At 47.2% G+C, this 16,781-nt stretch overlaps 1 protein-coding gene across 3 annotated transcripts in view; it reads right to left on the bottom strand.

The window, feature by feature from the left end:
- GUF1 (GTP binding elongation factor GUF1) overlaps positions 1-16,781 on the bottom strand; it is a 719,613-nt gene that overhangs the window by 249,644 nt on the left and 453,188 nt on the right. For all 3 annotated transcript variants that reach the window (XM_069631727.1, XM_069631729.1, XM_069631728.1), the window contains one exon: positions 9,174-9,306. In XM_069631727.1, the coding sequence (XP_069487828.1) occupies positions 9,174-9,306 (133 nt within the window). The remainder of the gene's footprint in view (positions 1-9,173; positions 9,307-16,781) is intronic.

Raw genomic sequence — 16,781 nt, 5'->3', positions numbered from 1 at the left:
ATGGAAGGATCCAATCTCGTCGGGCAGGGACGCCCGGGCAGGGGGTGACGGGGGACACGTCCCGTCGTCGCCTCCGTCGTCATCCATACCCGTCGTAGTCGTGTCCATGCCTGTATCATCCCCGTGGGTAGTGGACCGGGGGAAGGCAGAGAAGGCTGCAGAGGCGGGAGAGGAGGCCTAGGAGGCATCCTCCTCCTCTTAAGTGGTGGGCTCTCCGAAGGTCCCGGCTCCGGTTCCCCCGTCGGGTCTGGCTCAGGTACCTCCGTCGGGGGAAGGGGCAACCTAGTCCTTATCTCCGAGCATAAGGACTGGATGGCTGACAAAATGGCCGCCGAGGTGTCCTGCGGCGCCGGAAACGACGGGAGCGAGGGCTCTTGAGGAGCCTCGTCTGCGACACCATCGCCCTCGTCGTCACCCTCGTCGGGGTCCCTCCTGGTGGGCTGGGCCTCCTCCACGACTTGGATGAGCTCCTCTTCACAGGTCGTGTCCGTATCCACGAGGGCCACCAGCCCCTCCCCCATCCTTTCCAACAAGGACTTCGTGGGGGTCTTCTCGATGGGCCTGAAAGACGACTCCCTCCGCGGTGGCAGGGAGACTCTGGTACCTGAGGGCGCCTCCACTGGTGTAGCCTCCACAGGCTGAGCCAGGGCTGTGGCGACATCCTCAATCGAGGTCTTAGCAGGGTGAATTAAGGCCAACGTCACCTTCTCTATGCCTGGGGCCTTCACCTTGGGGGGGAGGGTCCGAGCCTTGCTCCCCCCTCTGCCGGAATCTTCAAGATTGACCGGGGCCTCTCCAGAAGCTTCGCCGGGTTCTCGGACTTCCTCTTACCCGAGCCAGAGCGTTGGCTCGTGGTTGATGGCGCCGGGGAGGATGCGCCCTGCCTGGCAGCCAAGGAGCCCGACCGTTCAGCGCTCCCGGTGCTCGCGGACTCGCAGTGCTTAGCCTTTTGTTGGGACCCCGTCGCCGGTGCACCCTCACAGGACTTAGAAGACCGCTCAGACTTCTTTTTCTTCTTCTCGCCTGGCGGGCTCTTACCTTCCAGCCAGTTGGCGAGACGGAGGTGGCGATCCTTCATGGTCCGCTCCGACATGTTCCCACAAAACGCACAGTCCTTTTCCTTGTGCGTCTTGTCCTCATGGAGACAGTAGAGGCATAACTAATGCTCGTCCTCCTTGAAAACGTTCTGAAGCTGGCATCCAGGGCAGGTCCTGAACAGCTTCCTGGGCGTCGAGCTCCCTTTCTCCTGGGTAGGGACGTAGGAGACACATAAAATCTGGGGGGGGGGACAGGGGACATCTTGGGGACTTTGCTTTATTTATTTATTTATTGTGTTTTAGTAAAAACTCGATTTTTCACAAAATTGGAATTAAAATAGCAGTACGTATTAAATTACAAAAATCACTGTATAAAACAAGAGAAAAGAAGAAAAGAAAACAGAAGAACATTAAAGGATGCAGCAGCAAAGAACATGTCTTTGTATGTTGCATTTCTGGATTTTTCATTTGACTATGAGCTCATGGTAAGAGAGAGGAAATAACAATTACTTCCAGGGGGCCACAGCTTGGACGTCAGCTCGTTAAGAGGCAGGTCACCTGTAAGTGGACTCCTGCCAAATAAAGGAGGTGCAGCCTTTTCTACCAACTGCAAGTTGCAACTTTTTTTGTGTGGGGCAAAGAGACGTGTGTGTCTCGTGGAATGGAAGGATGGGGGTTTCAAAGAAAGAGGAAATCTTGTTTGTACCTCTGAGTAAGCCCTGTTATGGGAGTAGAGGGACCAGGAGTGTGATGTTGCTGCTTTGACTGTCCTCCGGAGGTGGGAGGGGTACAGCAAACAAGGAGGATGAGCGATTGCAAGCCCACCTTCTTATAAGCACTCCCAAGGTCCGCGGCCGGATGTGTCGGAGCCGGGGGATGCCTAGTAGGTGGGGTGTATGTGGAACCAGAGGGGTGGCCAGAGGGGCAGCCTGCTAAGTGGGTTGCCCTTCTAGCGCCCCTGCGAGGACCGGGCCAGCCTATCACGATGAATGCCCTCTTATTCCATCTCATACTGGCTTCAGAGCCTAGCCTTTCTTTGCCTTTGTTATTCTAAATGCAGAGCTGGACTCTGTTCCTTTCTTGTTTAACATTTGCTGCAAAGCCTGATCTTTTTGATTCTCTCATATGTTACTAGGACGGAAGTGCATGGGTCCTCTGCCCTGTTTCATTATTCAAAGAGCCACTCTGGCCTTTCTTTGCCTCTCCCTTGTCTCACTGCTTGCTTGCCTAATACATACCTCCTTGCTTGAACACTCAACATATTCTCCCTAATACGGCAATGGCAGCTGCAGTCTGTCATAACTTCTATTTGTTCTGTGTCTTGAATTGGCCTCTTATTTCCACTTTTCTGTCTGCAGGGCAAAGGCATTTGCCAGTCACTGCCATGATGGTTCTACCTGGCCATAAGAGGGCAACAGCTAGCCAATATTGGAAGAACATGGGCATATTATGCCAGAGGCTGGCAACTGCCTTCCTAATGTCTACACAAGAGCTACAACTCTTGCCTTTGTTTCAACAGTAATTGAGTGGATGAAGAAACGCAAGAACACACATATTGCTTATAAATCAAGGGGATGATGTCACACTTGGTTAAGACATTTTGATCACGCCAGGAGCTAATTTCCAGCTGCATTTAAACAATTACCTTTTAGACTTCTGGCTTTAAATAACGATAGTATCACCTGGAAAGCACAGAGGTTGCTCAACAGGGTTCCTGGAGCACGAGGGGTACCCTACTCGTGGGCATGGATGATTGGAGGATATTCTTGCCCTGGTTTGGAGCCTGGCCCCTACAGACATGGTGGGGGGAGGGGCCTATTACTTTTGGTTGTACGTACCCTTTGAGGGTGGGCAGACATTGCCTCCTGCTTTGCCCTGTGGGTAAGACACACACAGAAAGAGCAAGGCACAGTGCCCTTGTGGGTTTTTCACACTTCTTCCTTGGGGTGGGCACAATTCACTCCGCAGAGAAAGTGGCACATGCTGGGAATCATTCTCCCACTTTGACAATGTCACCCAAAGAGCGAAATTGGCCATTTGAAATACCTCTGTCGACTTATTATTGTGCAATCCACACTGATGGGTTTAAGCACCTGCTTAACGCGAGATGGCAATTAAGGGCATTTGCCAAAGCACTCAAGAAGCACAGGACACCCTCTTAACAGCGACATGCCATGCTCACTCATTCTGATCATGAATTGCCATTTATCTGGGGTCCTGTTAAATGTATTTATTTATTACATGTGTAGCATCACCCAAAACCCCCAAGCATCAAGGCGCAAAGTAAACTGCATGGAGTGGACCACTTCCATTGGCACACGTTTTTACTCTTCTGCCACAAAATGGAAGATTTTAGCGTAAAAGGCAGGTGAAATCACATTGCTTTTCCAATTTGGAAGAGTGTAAATACCTTGCGCAATTAGCGATTGCTGCCGGAATTGACAATGGCTTCCTCTGGACTCGGACCACTTTTACCAGGTTTAATTTCCAGGCAGATCCCAGAGGAATCCCTTTCCTTATTTCCAGCATGAGAATCCATGCTGGCAGTAAGGCCGCATTTGTCTGGTGGAGCGGGAAATACAGGGGGTCCTGGTGTGTCCAGTCAGCTTCTGAACTCCACCCAGAAAATGCATGAAAATCTGGCCAGTTAGAAAAAGCGACAGTAATAGTGTTTTCCACCACTTTTTCTGAACCAATTGAACTGGAAAATGCTGTGTTGCATCGGAAGCTGAATGCATTCACTCTGCCTATTATCCCATCGGAAGATTAAGCCAGGTGCTGAAAACAGGTGTTACATATTCCTGTGCACTGCATTTGGAGCATTAACTTACTGAGCTACCTTACAAATGATATCTGATAGACTTGGGGTATTTCCCCCCAGTGCCACGGCCTTTTTTGGTGATTTCGTTATGTCGCCATTCAATCTCTTGTAACTTTTTTGTTACATGAGATATCTCGCCCAAAGTTGGCCCCTTTTTTCCCCACATGTAGCCGGTCATAACGCCACCCAGGAATCCTAGTTTGCTGTAGGGGGGCGAGAGAAAATGACCAAAAAGGAGAACATTTGTTTTTTTTCAGAAAATGCCAATAAAATGTTGTACAAAGAAGCCTGTGGTGTTTTCCTTGTAAGAGCTAGGAACAAATGGTTTGCTGTGCTGGATTTGCCATTTTCCAGGCTTTCAAGAACAGATTGAGTGGAAACCAAAATAACATATTTTGATATGCTAATCAGCCGTTTTGTGAGAGGTAGGCGATTTTGTCATTTTTTGTCCAATAGGACATGCGTGGACGGAATGGAAGAAAACGGTAGGAAAGCTGAATGGGAAGCCACAAAGGCATACATTTCTGAAAAGTAGGCAATATTCCAAGTTTAGGAAGGGGTTATTTGCGCAGGTCAGGTAATAACTATGCAGGGAAAGATTCCATAGTTTGGGGGGGAAATCGGGAAAATGACAGAAAAAAAAACACAATTTCCGCACATTTCACTCTGGTCACCCTCCGAAACACGCAGCCAACAACACATGCCCTACCTTCCCGCGTTCCCACAGGTTTCCCAATGAAAACGGTACCTCAGATATGTGGGTGCACCTACCTGGGTGCAAAGGGAAAAGCGTAAAACACTGGTAACCCCAAGTCTTTTCGCAAAGCAGATTTTCAGGAATTTTGAAAATCTGAAATTTGGTGGAAAAAACACAATTTTCATTTTGTCTGGGAATGTGGGTAATAAATTCTGGGGCGATGCGCGCAAGTCAGACCTCTGTGTATTCCCACGGTTGTCTTATTTTCAGAAATGCATGGGGTACCCTGTTTTCCTTCGTGGCTTCGACAGCCTAGGCCCAAATCTGTAGATTGTCTCCCCAAACCCTTTAGGGGTTACCAGTGGTTTAGCCTTTTCACTTTGTGCCTAGGTAGGTACACCCACACATGTGAGGTACCGTTTATGTCAGGACACCTGGGGGAAGGCAGGAAGTTAGGACATGTGGTGTTGGCGGCGTGTTTCAGTGGGTGGCAAGAGGGAAATATCTGAAAATTATAGTTTTTTTCACCAGATTTCAGACTTTGCCGGGGATTGTGGGTAATACATTCTTGGGCGAGTCGCGCAAGTCAGACCTCTGTTGATTCCCATGGATGTCCTCTTTTTGGAAATGCATGGGGTTCCCTATTTTCCTTGGTGGCTTCGACACCCTAGGCCCAAATCTGTAGGTTGTCCTCATGAGCAAAATCTGCTCTGCTGAAAGGCTTGGGGTTACCAGTGGGTTAGCCTTTTCCCTTTGCGCCCAGGTAGGTGCACCCACACATGTGAGGTACCGTTTCCGTTGGGACACCTGTGGGAACACAGGATGGTAGGACATGTGTTCCTGGCGGCGTGTTTCAGTGGATGGCCGGAGTGAAATGTCTGAAAATTGATTTTTTCCACCAAATTTCAGAGACATTTCTCTCTGCCCACCCACCAAAACACGCTGATAACAACAGATGTCCTACATACCCGCGTTCCCACAGGGGTCCCGACAAAAACGGTACCTCCCATGTGTGGATGCACCCACCTCAGCAAAAAGGGAAAGGTTAACCCACTGATAACCCCAAGCCTTTCGGCAAAGCATATTTTGCTCATGTGGACAACCTACAGATTTTGGCCTAGGGTGTCGAAGCCACCAAGGCAAACAGAGAACCCGATACATTTCTGCAAAGAAGATGCCCATGGGCAGCCCCCTTTCCACTAAAAACATCCATGGTGGTTTAGTGACCCCCACCCAGAACAAGTTATAATTTTTTTAATTTTTGTTTTGCCTCTTTCCTAGGGGCAGATTGTGCTAACAATCTGCCCCCAGGGAGGGCTACATGAGATGCCCCCAATCCATTTGGGGTGGGGGGAAAGAGGGCAACCCCCTTTCCACTAAAAACATCCATGGTGGTTCAGTGGCCCCCCACACCCACCCAAAACAAGTTATAATTTGTTTTATTTTTGTTTTGCCCCTTTCCTAGGGGCAGATGGGCACATGTGTGTGGCCATCTGCCCCCAGAGGGGGGGGGCGTACTACCCCATGCTTGGGGGGTGGCGCTGCCAATATTTGCAGTGCCCCCACCCCAAATTGATGGGGGCATCTCATGTAACCCTTCCTAGGGGCAGAAATATGCCCCCAGGGCAGGCTACATAAGGTGCCCCCACCCACTTAGGGTGGGGGAGAGGGCCACCCCCCCTTTCAATCGCAAAGAATCCTGGTGGTCTAGTGGGCCCCCCACCTAAAACAAATTATAAAATATATATTTTTGTTTTGCCCTTCCCTAGGGGCAGATGGGCACATGCGTGTGACCATCTGCCCCCGGGGGGGTGACAAAATGTACTGCCCCAGGCTTGGGGGTGGGGTGGCTCTACCAATATTTGCAGTGGCCTCTCCCCTCACCCCAAATGGATGTGGACATGTCATGTACCCCTTCCTAGGGGCAGAAATCCGCCCCCAGGGAGGGCGACATAAGTTGCCCCCCATCCAATTAGGGTCGGGGGAGAGGGCATGCAAAAATTCCTGGTGGCTAGTGGTCCCACCCGCACCCACCCCACCCAAAACTATGTTTTAAAACAAAATAATCTTTGTTTTTTGTTTGCACCCCTTCCCTGGGGGCAGATGATCACCCATCTGCCCCCAGGGTTTTGCTCCCATCCTTTGGGGGGCAGAGGGCATCTTACATAGTAAGCAGCCCCTTCCCCCACTTCAAAAACAGATCCCTGCACGACACACCAAACACATATTCTGGGGGGGATAAATGACATTACATCCCCCCCACTTAAAATTGTGGGGGGGATTTGTCCTCCCTGTCCCCCCCATGTCCTACGCCCATGCTCCTGGGCCATGTCTGGGTAGGCCTTGGAACTTCTGGAATCCTCCAAAAGCGTAACTCAATGAAATCTTCACCCTTGAGGGGCGTAGAAACTCCGAAACGGATCCCCGTTGATCGAATGTAGAAACGGTGGAGCTTGAGGCTCTATTTAACCGAAAAAATGAGAAAATCACCTGAAAAAAGCGCGAAAACGCAGCAAAAGCTCGAGAGCTACAGCACGAGGACTCCCAACACTTGAACGTGCGGTAAAAATCTGAGGATGGCTGCCAGGGGCGGGGCTTAGGGAGAGGGCAGTCATTGGCTGGGGGCAGTATGACCCAGAGACCAGTGATTGGTTACTACTGAGAAAGACAGATCAGAAACGAAACTGATACTGATTTTTTCTATACCGAGGATTCCCAGCCTGACGACGGGGAATATTCATGAGCATGTGAATCCATGCCAGACCCCATGCTGGAGAACTTTCATTTTAAAGCTAAGATCCTCAGCTTTCCAACAAGCCCTAAACCGACTCTACTCTTTATAGTTTTTCCGTAATCGCGCTCGACGCACTCGGAAAAAGTGCAGCAAATTGCAATTTGAATCAAATTTCTCCACCTTTCAAAAATCTCTGTCTTTTGCTTGCAACTGCTGAAATCCGTTTTCAACCTGATAATACCTCATGAATCACTGATAGTGTTGACCTGAACTAATTCAAAGTAGCTGTCACCTACCCTGAATCTCCTATAGGGAAGTAAAATCATTTTTTTAGCATATTTTCACTTCTTTGCAAATCACATTTAAAGTATTTTTGCCTGCGTTTTAAAATTATCCCTGTTGCTCTAAGCTTGCTAGGGGGGAACTGAATTGGTATTGAATTTGATGGTATTCCTGAAAATTGTGTGCTCTCCTTCCATCTCCTTATATTGCATAGGTGGGGAGTGAATTGTCAAAAGAAAAAGTGATCATATTATCTCTTGTGGAAACCATCTCAGTTATTTTTGTGCTGCATTCTTTTCCATCATTGCATTTCCTTGAAACCATAAAAGCATTCTCAGCTACTTTATCCTCTCTATACCAACTCTTAAGTAATTAAAAACGTGTGCTAGTATAATACTATCCATTGTTGATCACTGTCATATTCATAAGTGTGCTATCAAATATTAATTTATTTATAAAAGTGTGATATATATCTTGTTTAATTTTTCAATAAATCTTTTAATTTGCAAAACAAACCTACTTCTTGGCTCAGTGAGGTCAGGGGGATTCAAAGAGAGGGGCGTTATACAAGGGTTTATCATCCAGATCTATGAACTGGTCATAAAAATATATAAATAAGGGCTTCCCTTGGGCATCCCAGACTCGGCATTGACTTAGTTGGAGTGCTAAACTGAAGTCGCTTAACAACTTACAACCTTTTTGTTTCACGATCAAACACAGAAAGGGACAAGAACAAGGGAATGATAACTTCCTAAGCCTCTTTCTGATCAATGAAGAAGGGGAAGCCAAGAACATAAGTGAAGGGTATGTGACGAATCAAAGGAATTCATCCCTTCTGCCCAAGAGAGAGCCTAACCCCGCCCCTGGGAGGCTAGGTAGGTAGCCCACTCAGCAATACTCTCCCTAGGGGGTAGAGGCAAGCAGGACCACACCTGGAGAGACTCCACCCCTTTGGGGACAAGGACTCCCGTTTCTGTGAGGAACTCCTAAAAGGATATCCTGAAATGGCCTACTTGGGAATATGAGACAACTTAAATGACACAATATAGAGACTTGGGTGAGGAAAAAACTGCCATAAATTATTGTCACCCAGTAAATGAATATGTCTCTTTAAATAGAAATTCCCATTTAACTGGGACGAAGAGGCTGAAGTGGAGAGAGACGCTGCAGCAAGCGAAGGCAGAGATATATGTATGTTGGCGGGAAGCCACATGGTGACGCAATACGAGATGGGAGGAGACTATCCATTGCTTTATTTGTAGAGGTGGAGTCCAATCATTCATGTAGCATAGGGACTGCTTTCAAAGACTTGTGATTGTTCATTAAAAATCCTACTGTTATTACAAAATGTATGAATACATGGTTTAATTGTCACAGAAAATAAATGTATTGTGTCTCCATGAATCACGTGACCTATGTAACGAACAAGGAAAACTAATTTAAGAATAAGCAGAGTGGCGAATGAAGTTGTCACTAGCAATATATTTCTAAATGTTCTCATGCATATTAGTTCAATAATAGGAAATGACTAATCAAATGAAAGACTTTCAATCAGAGATTTTTACCAAGACATTTATTTAGTTTGAACTGTACAAAACATACCTTGATCAGTTTAGGTGAAGAAAGAACAGCTTTGTAAGGAACAGTGGGGACTGTCAAGATGACTGATGCATTGTACTCCTGCTCCAAACGTTGATTAAAAACCTCCATATGTAGAAGGCCTAGGAAACCCAACCTATTGAAAAAATACAAAAAATAAATGCAAAAAATAAAATTCACCAAAACATTGTCACAATTGGCAAATAGCAATACATCCATCACTTTAAAAATAAACTAAGAGATGCCAAAAAGTGCCAGGATTACTTGGAGGCCTTGACATGATCCAAATGATCCTATCAATTTGATCACACAAAATGACAACTTGCAACTCAGTCACTAAAATAGTATACCCTTAACTGACATAGGAAAGGAAAGTGCTGATAGCAACTTGGTTACTTGTTTTGAATGTATTGGATCAAGACACGGCTTCCAAGTATCACTTTAAGGTTTCATGCCATATCATTTTAGTGAAAACAGATGGCACCTTAATATCAACCTTAAAATAAAGAAAGTTCAAATATCAAAAATGTATTATATTAATTCAACCAGATACAAATCATATTAATAGAAAAGTATGAACGAAATCAACCCTGGCTTTTTGTCGAATTATTTTTTTCAAACAAATGTCGCTTGGTGCATTATCAATGGACATGACTGCCTTATACACACCTCTTGCCATCCTCCCATCAAGCAAGCACCTCTAAAACAGTCACCAAGTCAATTATTTACTTTTTGCAGACTTTATATCCATTTAAATACATTGTCCATGAGATTTTTCGACCAGCTACCAATTAGTAGTTGTCAATGCATGTACAATGAATCTCTTGATCAGATGCTTGGGTTGGACTTTTACTGCACATTACTTTTATTTTAATCAAATTATACAGGAGCAACTACATCATGTGACTTGAAAAAAGGCTTAATGCCTATAGTAACTGTTCTTCATGAACTGCAGCGATCTTACTAGGCAAGTATGCAGTTATCAGCACCTTCGGAAGAATCACTGGGCAATCAGTTGGCCCAGAATCCATTTGCTATCCCAGGTTAACTACCCCGCTCTTCCAGGAATCTTCCACTTCTCTCCCAGGTCTGCCACCTTATTTTTGTTTGGTCTCGCCCCAGCCAATGATTCCCCTTTTGCAACATTGCCTCCATGATACTCCCCCCTAGCAATGTTCTACCCACCACCCACACCCGTGCCTCCATCTGCCACACTTACTTTAGGGTAGTGCCCAGTCTACCTCGTCGCCAGCCTTCTCGCTCCACAGCCTCTTGCTCTGGTAGTCCTATTCCTTTGTAATTATTTTTTTTAAAGGAAACTGGACAGTCGCTAAATTTGTGGCTGAAATTTAACATATTAAAAAAAAACAGTAGCATTGTGGGAAAATGTTCCAGGGTGCTAATAGCACTCAAGCCCTTGTTCGATGGCAGACATCGCTGGTAAAGTCCCGGAGATCTCATGGGTGATGGCTTAATGCACTGAAATGCATTACACAAAGGACAGAAAATGAGGCTGCGCTACAAAGAAAACCTAAAAGCACGTTTTAAGTGACCTATGTTGGGGTGGAAGCTAATGTGTGCAAGTGCACTAATAAACAGGGCTGTAGGAGGATCATAACTGTTTGCACCTTGCAGTCACCTTCGTACAGCCCAAAAGTTCAGAACCCTAATAGAGAGCACGAGAAGGACCACAGAAATGTTTCTAAAGAATTTCCGTAGTTCAGTCTCGCAGGTAAAGTGGTCCGCCTTTGCGTGGGGATAATACGAGCAGCGAATACTGACAGAGGCGCTTGCCCAACAACACACAAAAGATCACTACAGATAGACTGATGTGTGTTACAACTTTCAGTCCTATTAGTAATGCCATCAAGAAGATCGTCCACAAAAATTGGCATTTGGTAAAACACAGTGGCATGTTACCCCAAAAATCAATGTTTGCATTAAAAGAAAAATTCAATTTGAAGCAGAAGTTAGTACACACTTACAGTAGGCAGCACATGGGTTTTAACCCCCATTACGGGACACTAAAGTGTGGAAAATATGTGGCCTATCAGTTCACCAATACGAGACACATCTTCAAGTATGGACACAGTAAGTGGGAACTTCAAACGCACACAAATTGCAATACTAAAAATGGCATATACATCATCAAACGCCCATGTGATTTATTATATGTGGGAAAAACCATCAGGCCAGTGAAAAAATGCATATCGGAATAAGTCAACGACAAACCGCTCGTTGAACATTACATCAAGAAGGAACATACAGACCAAGACATCTGTTGGTTAATTGTACAGACCATCAAACCACACCCCGGGCGGTAATGTAGCAGAACAGCTACACAGATTGGAACAATGATGGCTCTATCATCTTGACATTGTCAATTACAGACTTTACATCTTAGTGGAGTGCAATCAGTAAATGTTTACATGATTCAAGAGACATACCAGTTACAGAGCGCAGATTTATGGTGCAGGATAACAATCACTATTCAATGAAGCAATGATCTGTTTCTCTGTAGGTAATAGAAGGGGTGCTCCAACCTCTGCAACCTTGGGTTTGGTCACATCAATAGACAACCACTAGTTGTGCCTCAACTAATAAATGTGTCTTATTCTTAGTCTATCTCGTGAACTAGAAATCTCGGGTTGGGTTGGGAAGATAGATATGCAACATGAGACCTCATATGCTGATCTTTGTTGAAAGCTTAACAACAGCTAGACACAGAGTTAATAACTAGTGGTTATTACATAGATATTTATCTGTACTGACCCGATCTAGATTTATCTTGCACAACATAGAAATCCATATATTCCCCTGCCTGCCATATAATGGGGGAGCATTTTTTTTTATTTTTTAGAAGGGGACATTACCCTCTCCCAAAACAGTGGATTAGACAAGCTTTCCACTTTCTTACATAATGAGCGTATACTAGTCCCTCCGCTGAAGAGGCAATGAGGATCAGTCCGTTTTTTACTTCCATGATTTAAGCGGGTGAAGAAGGGACTGTACCTCACTAGGCACAGACACTGCGCGGACAAAAACATAGCCTGCACGGCAAACATCTGAAGGTTTATAATTAAGGAATGAATTTTAGATATATATGCCCAAAGCACTTCGATTAGATAAGCTTTGAACTACTGTGTCCCATTATTAATATGGTTAAAGAAGGGACTGCATCACATTAACGGTCCCCGAGTTGATGCAGGCAAATGCATGGGTAAAGTAATAACCAGCATGGAAAGAGTTCGATAAAATAGTAGGGGCATCCTAATCAATGGTTGCTCCTTAACTTTCAGGTACATGGAGCGTGAACAACAGACTGGAATAAAATGTGCAGGGTCCCATACAGCGTCTTAAGCTATACACCGGATATAAACTAAACATCCCAAGTTGCAGGTGATGTTTAGCAGGAACCCCGTAGCTAACCACTGATAAACTCTACAGGTATTTGTTTTTTACACTTTTACAGTGAATAGATGATAATGTATTGGTAAGACCCTTGTGGTGAATCCTCGGAATCTCTGATGAGTGCCAATTCATAGCAGAATCAAATATTACAAGACATGTGAGATAGTATTGTCTTACTTACAGGGTATCCTCTTCTTGTGAAGATAGCTCAGGGGCAGCATGCTCGCCTTGGAAGCAAGACGACGAGCCATACAGGTTCAACCCCCGGTCCGCGCTTCGAAACCACTGGGTATTAAGCAGGCTATAAATAACCAATCATATTATACGATTGAAGCAAATTCATTTCATAGGGTTGAACATCTTACCACAGTGTATTTTTTGTCTATAGATACACTTAGACTACAAACAGCCAACACAAGTAAAGACAGGCTGTGATCAAATAGAACCAAGTACACGCAAGCAACATAAGGTATGCATCTTTGCTCCATAATTAATTTGACTTGTAATTGACATTATATGATTAAGTCATTTTCAAACACTGTTGTACAGACAGGAATTTTTTTATAGGTTGGAATGTGTTTGTTGTAGACACTTTGTGAACACCGAAGGTTAGAAAGGAGGGCAGTCCCTTTAGAATCCATTCCTTGTTCCGATGATGGCAGTAGCAGGATTCGGCATGAATGTTAAACTTTTATTTTTGTTGGCAGAGGTTCACAGGGTACAAACGACAGGACAACAAGCATATGAATCGAGTGGCTCGCAGAGCTGTCAACGGGCCACAATAGCATCTTTACAATAATGACTGCAATATTTTACAAACAACAGAGGAGGCTGAGTAACATCACAATGCATGGGTGGGTGCCGGGGATGGGGAAGACTCCGAAGTGGCATCAGACAGGTCATTGAGATATGAGGTGAATTCACTCCAAATGTTCTTAGGACGAGAACGAGCAGGCAGTGTAGCCAGATAGTCTTCCTCGCAGTTCCGTGACCATGTGAGCATGCCCAACCATCTCTGAGGGGTCGGGGGAGAGGAACACCGCCAGGCCTGAAGTATACATTTCTTGGCAACCATGCAACTTATGTCTAGAAACTTTTTTTGGCGTTTAGTTTCCTCGGTGCCCCAAACCCCAAATAGGACTGCTAGAGGGTCGGGATCGACAGTGGTTCCAGTTACAGCACTAAGTGTGTTCATGACCCCACTCCAAAAATCGGACAGCTTGTGGCAGGACCAGAACATATGGAGGTGATCAGCCTCTGTGGCCCTGCAGCGCGGGCAGAGGCGCACCTCGGAGCGAGCAAACCCAGAAGTCCTGTGAGGTGTGTAGTATAGCCTGTTGAGGAGTTTATACTGCATGGCCCGGAAGCGAAAGTTGAAGGAAACTCTTTTGGTGTGTAGGCACATGCCTTCCCATAACCCATCCGGTATCTCTAGACCCAACTCACCAGCCCATTTGTTGCGCGCCCCAAGGATCGGGGCAGGGGAGGCATCCTGCAGGATGTGATAAAGTGATGAGACAACCCCCCGTGCCCCGCCCGAATTGGCAATGTACGCTAAAGCAGGATCGTCTGGGGGTTCGTTCGGGAAGGAGGGCCACATAGTACGGAACGAAGCGCGGAGCCTGAAGTATTGAAGGGTCTCTAAGGGAGATCTGGTGTGGCCCGGCCTCCACGTCTGGGGATCTATAAATTTGCCCTCTGGGTAGAAGTCAGACAGTGCCCTATATCCCAACGCCTCCCAGTGGCGGGTCAAGGCCGCATCGTGCGTGGGTTCCAGGCCCGGGAAGGCCCAGACAGGCAGCCACTTGTAATACGGAGAAGTCCCAGGCGATGGGTTTAGTATGTGTGACCAGGCGAATAATGTCGCGGCTAAGGGGTCAATGGGGGAGTCCGGTGCGTAATGTCGGTGCAGAACTAAGGTCATCAGATTAATACCCGAGGATGCCAGCCGTTCCAGCTTGACGTGAGGGCGACCCGGGGCGCCAGGGTACCAGTGGGTGGCATACTGGGCTTGGGCCGCGAACCAGTATGTAGCCAGGTCAGGGGCAGCCATACCCCCCCGTCTGTATGAGAGTGCCATGTCAGTCCACTTTTTGCGCACCGCACCAGAATGCCAGAGGAACTGTGCGCAGAGCGTGTGAAGATTAGTGAAGTATGCCTTCCCAGGCCACAGGGGCACATTGCTAAAGGTGTACAGGAGCTTGGGGAGGAGGATCATTTTGATCAAGGACAGTCGACCCGCAAAGGACAACGGGAGAGTGCGCCAGCGTGAAATTTTTGTCTCAACAGTTCGCGCCACAGCGGAGTAATTATCGGTAAGTAGGGTGGGTTTAGTGAGGGATACATGTACTCCCAGGTATTTAATACCGTTAGGGGCCCAGCGCAGAGGATATTCAGAAGCGGGGTGTGTGGTAATTTTCGTAAGCGGGAAGATCTCCGACTTGGAGTAATTAATCGTGAAGCCAGAATGTGTACCAATGCGAGTGATGTCTCTCAGTATGGGGTTGAGGTGGGTAGCGGGATCCCTGATGTAAAGTAGGACATCATCTGCATATAGAGATATGATTTCAGGCTCCTCTATTAATCTTATACCCTTGCGGGAGTGTCTCGAACGCACATAGTCCGCCATCGGTTCAATCGCTAGTGCGAAGAGAATCGGAGAGAAGGGGCAGCCCTGCCGGGTGCCTCTGAAAAGCGTGAAGCTCTCAGATGTAAGAGAGTTAACGCGAACCCGCGCCACGGGGGATGTGTACAAAAGTCTGATGAATCCTATCATGTTGGGGCCAACACCCATTGTCTCGAGGACCAGCCACATATATTTCCAAGAGACCATGTCAAAGGCCTTCTGGGCGTCTAGCGTAACCGCTACAGCATGGGCGTCCTGGTCTATGCGGGACATGACATTAAACAGTCTCCTGATATTGTGGGAGGTGGACCTGCCCGGAACGAAGCCCGCCTGGTCCTCATGAACGAGGTGCGTCATTATTGGCAAGAAACGGTTGGCAATAATTTTAGCGAAGATCTTTGTGTCCAGGTTCATGAGGGAGAGGGGTCTGTATGACCCACATTCGTCTTCCGGCTTACCCGGTTTGAGCAACACCGTGATTACCGCTTCCCGCATGGAGGGGGGAAGGATGGAGGTTTGTAGCGCCTCGTTCCATACCTCGAACAGACGAGGGGCCAGGACAGCAATGTGTTCCTGATAAAAGTCGGCGGTGAGGCCGTCAGGGCCAGGCGCCTTGCCTTTGGGCAAGTTGGAGATGGACGACACTATCTCGTCTAATGTAATCGGGGAGTCTAACTGGTCCCTAGTCAGTTGGGAAATCTCCGTAGTGGGGATTTGCCCGAGGAGTTCACGCATATGCTGCTCGGTGTGTTCTGCGGGCTGGGAATAGAGGGAGCTATAAAACTCAGTGAATGTCTCCAGTATTTTCGAGTCCGCCCATTGTGCGTCCCCATTACGATCTTTGATGGAGGAGATCTGTGTACGGCCCAATTCCCCTCTAACCAGGGTTGCAAGCGTTTTCCCAGGTCTATCGCCCTCCCCATATCTCCTGGCGGCCTGTGGGCGACTGAAATAACGGACTTCGGAGGTGGCCAGTGTATTATATACTTGAAGTTCGTCAGATATCTGGGCAAGAATGGAGGGGTCAGAGCCGGTAGTGGCGCGTTGCTCAAGTTGTTTCAATTTGGCCTCAGATTGCCCCAGGGCAGTTCTAATGGCCTTCAGCACCCCGGCCTCCCGGGAAATGGACATGCCCCTTATATATACCTTGAAGGCCTCCCACCTAACCGCTGCGGTCGTGTCCTGGAGAGAGTTAAGTTCAAAGAATGACTCGATATCCGCTAGTATTTCGGCCTTAAACACGATGTCCTTTAGGGCCTCAGACTTAAAACGCCAAGTGCTGACCGTAGGAGCAGGAGTGCCCAATTTCAGGGACAGTGTAATAGGGGCGTGGTCCGAGATCGTACGGGCAAGGATGCCCGCGCCCTCCACCCCGCCCATTACCCCACCGGAAACAAGAAACAGATCTATCCTGGACGAGCTGTCGTGCACAGACGAGTAATAGGTGTATTCCCGTTTCTGCGGGTGGAGAGTCCTCCAGGCATCGCAAATGTTGAGGGATGTCATGTGGCCCCGTAGCCTGCGCGCAGCGCGAGAGACTGCCCTAGGAGTCGTGGATGTTCTGTCCAAGACAG

Source organism: Ambystoma mexicanum, chromosome 6q (assembly GCF_040938575.1).
Source record: "Ambystoma mexicanum isolate Mex_15411 chromosome 6q, UKY_AmexF1_1, whole genome shotgun sequence".
Lineage (NCBI taxonomy): Eukaryota > Metazoa > Chordata > Amphibia > Caudata > Ambystomatidae > Ambystoma > Ambystoma mexicanum.
Note: the sequence above shows the minus strand (reverse complement) of the source record. Positions and strands in the feature narration are given on the sequence as shown.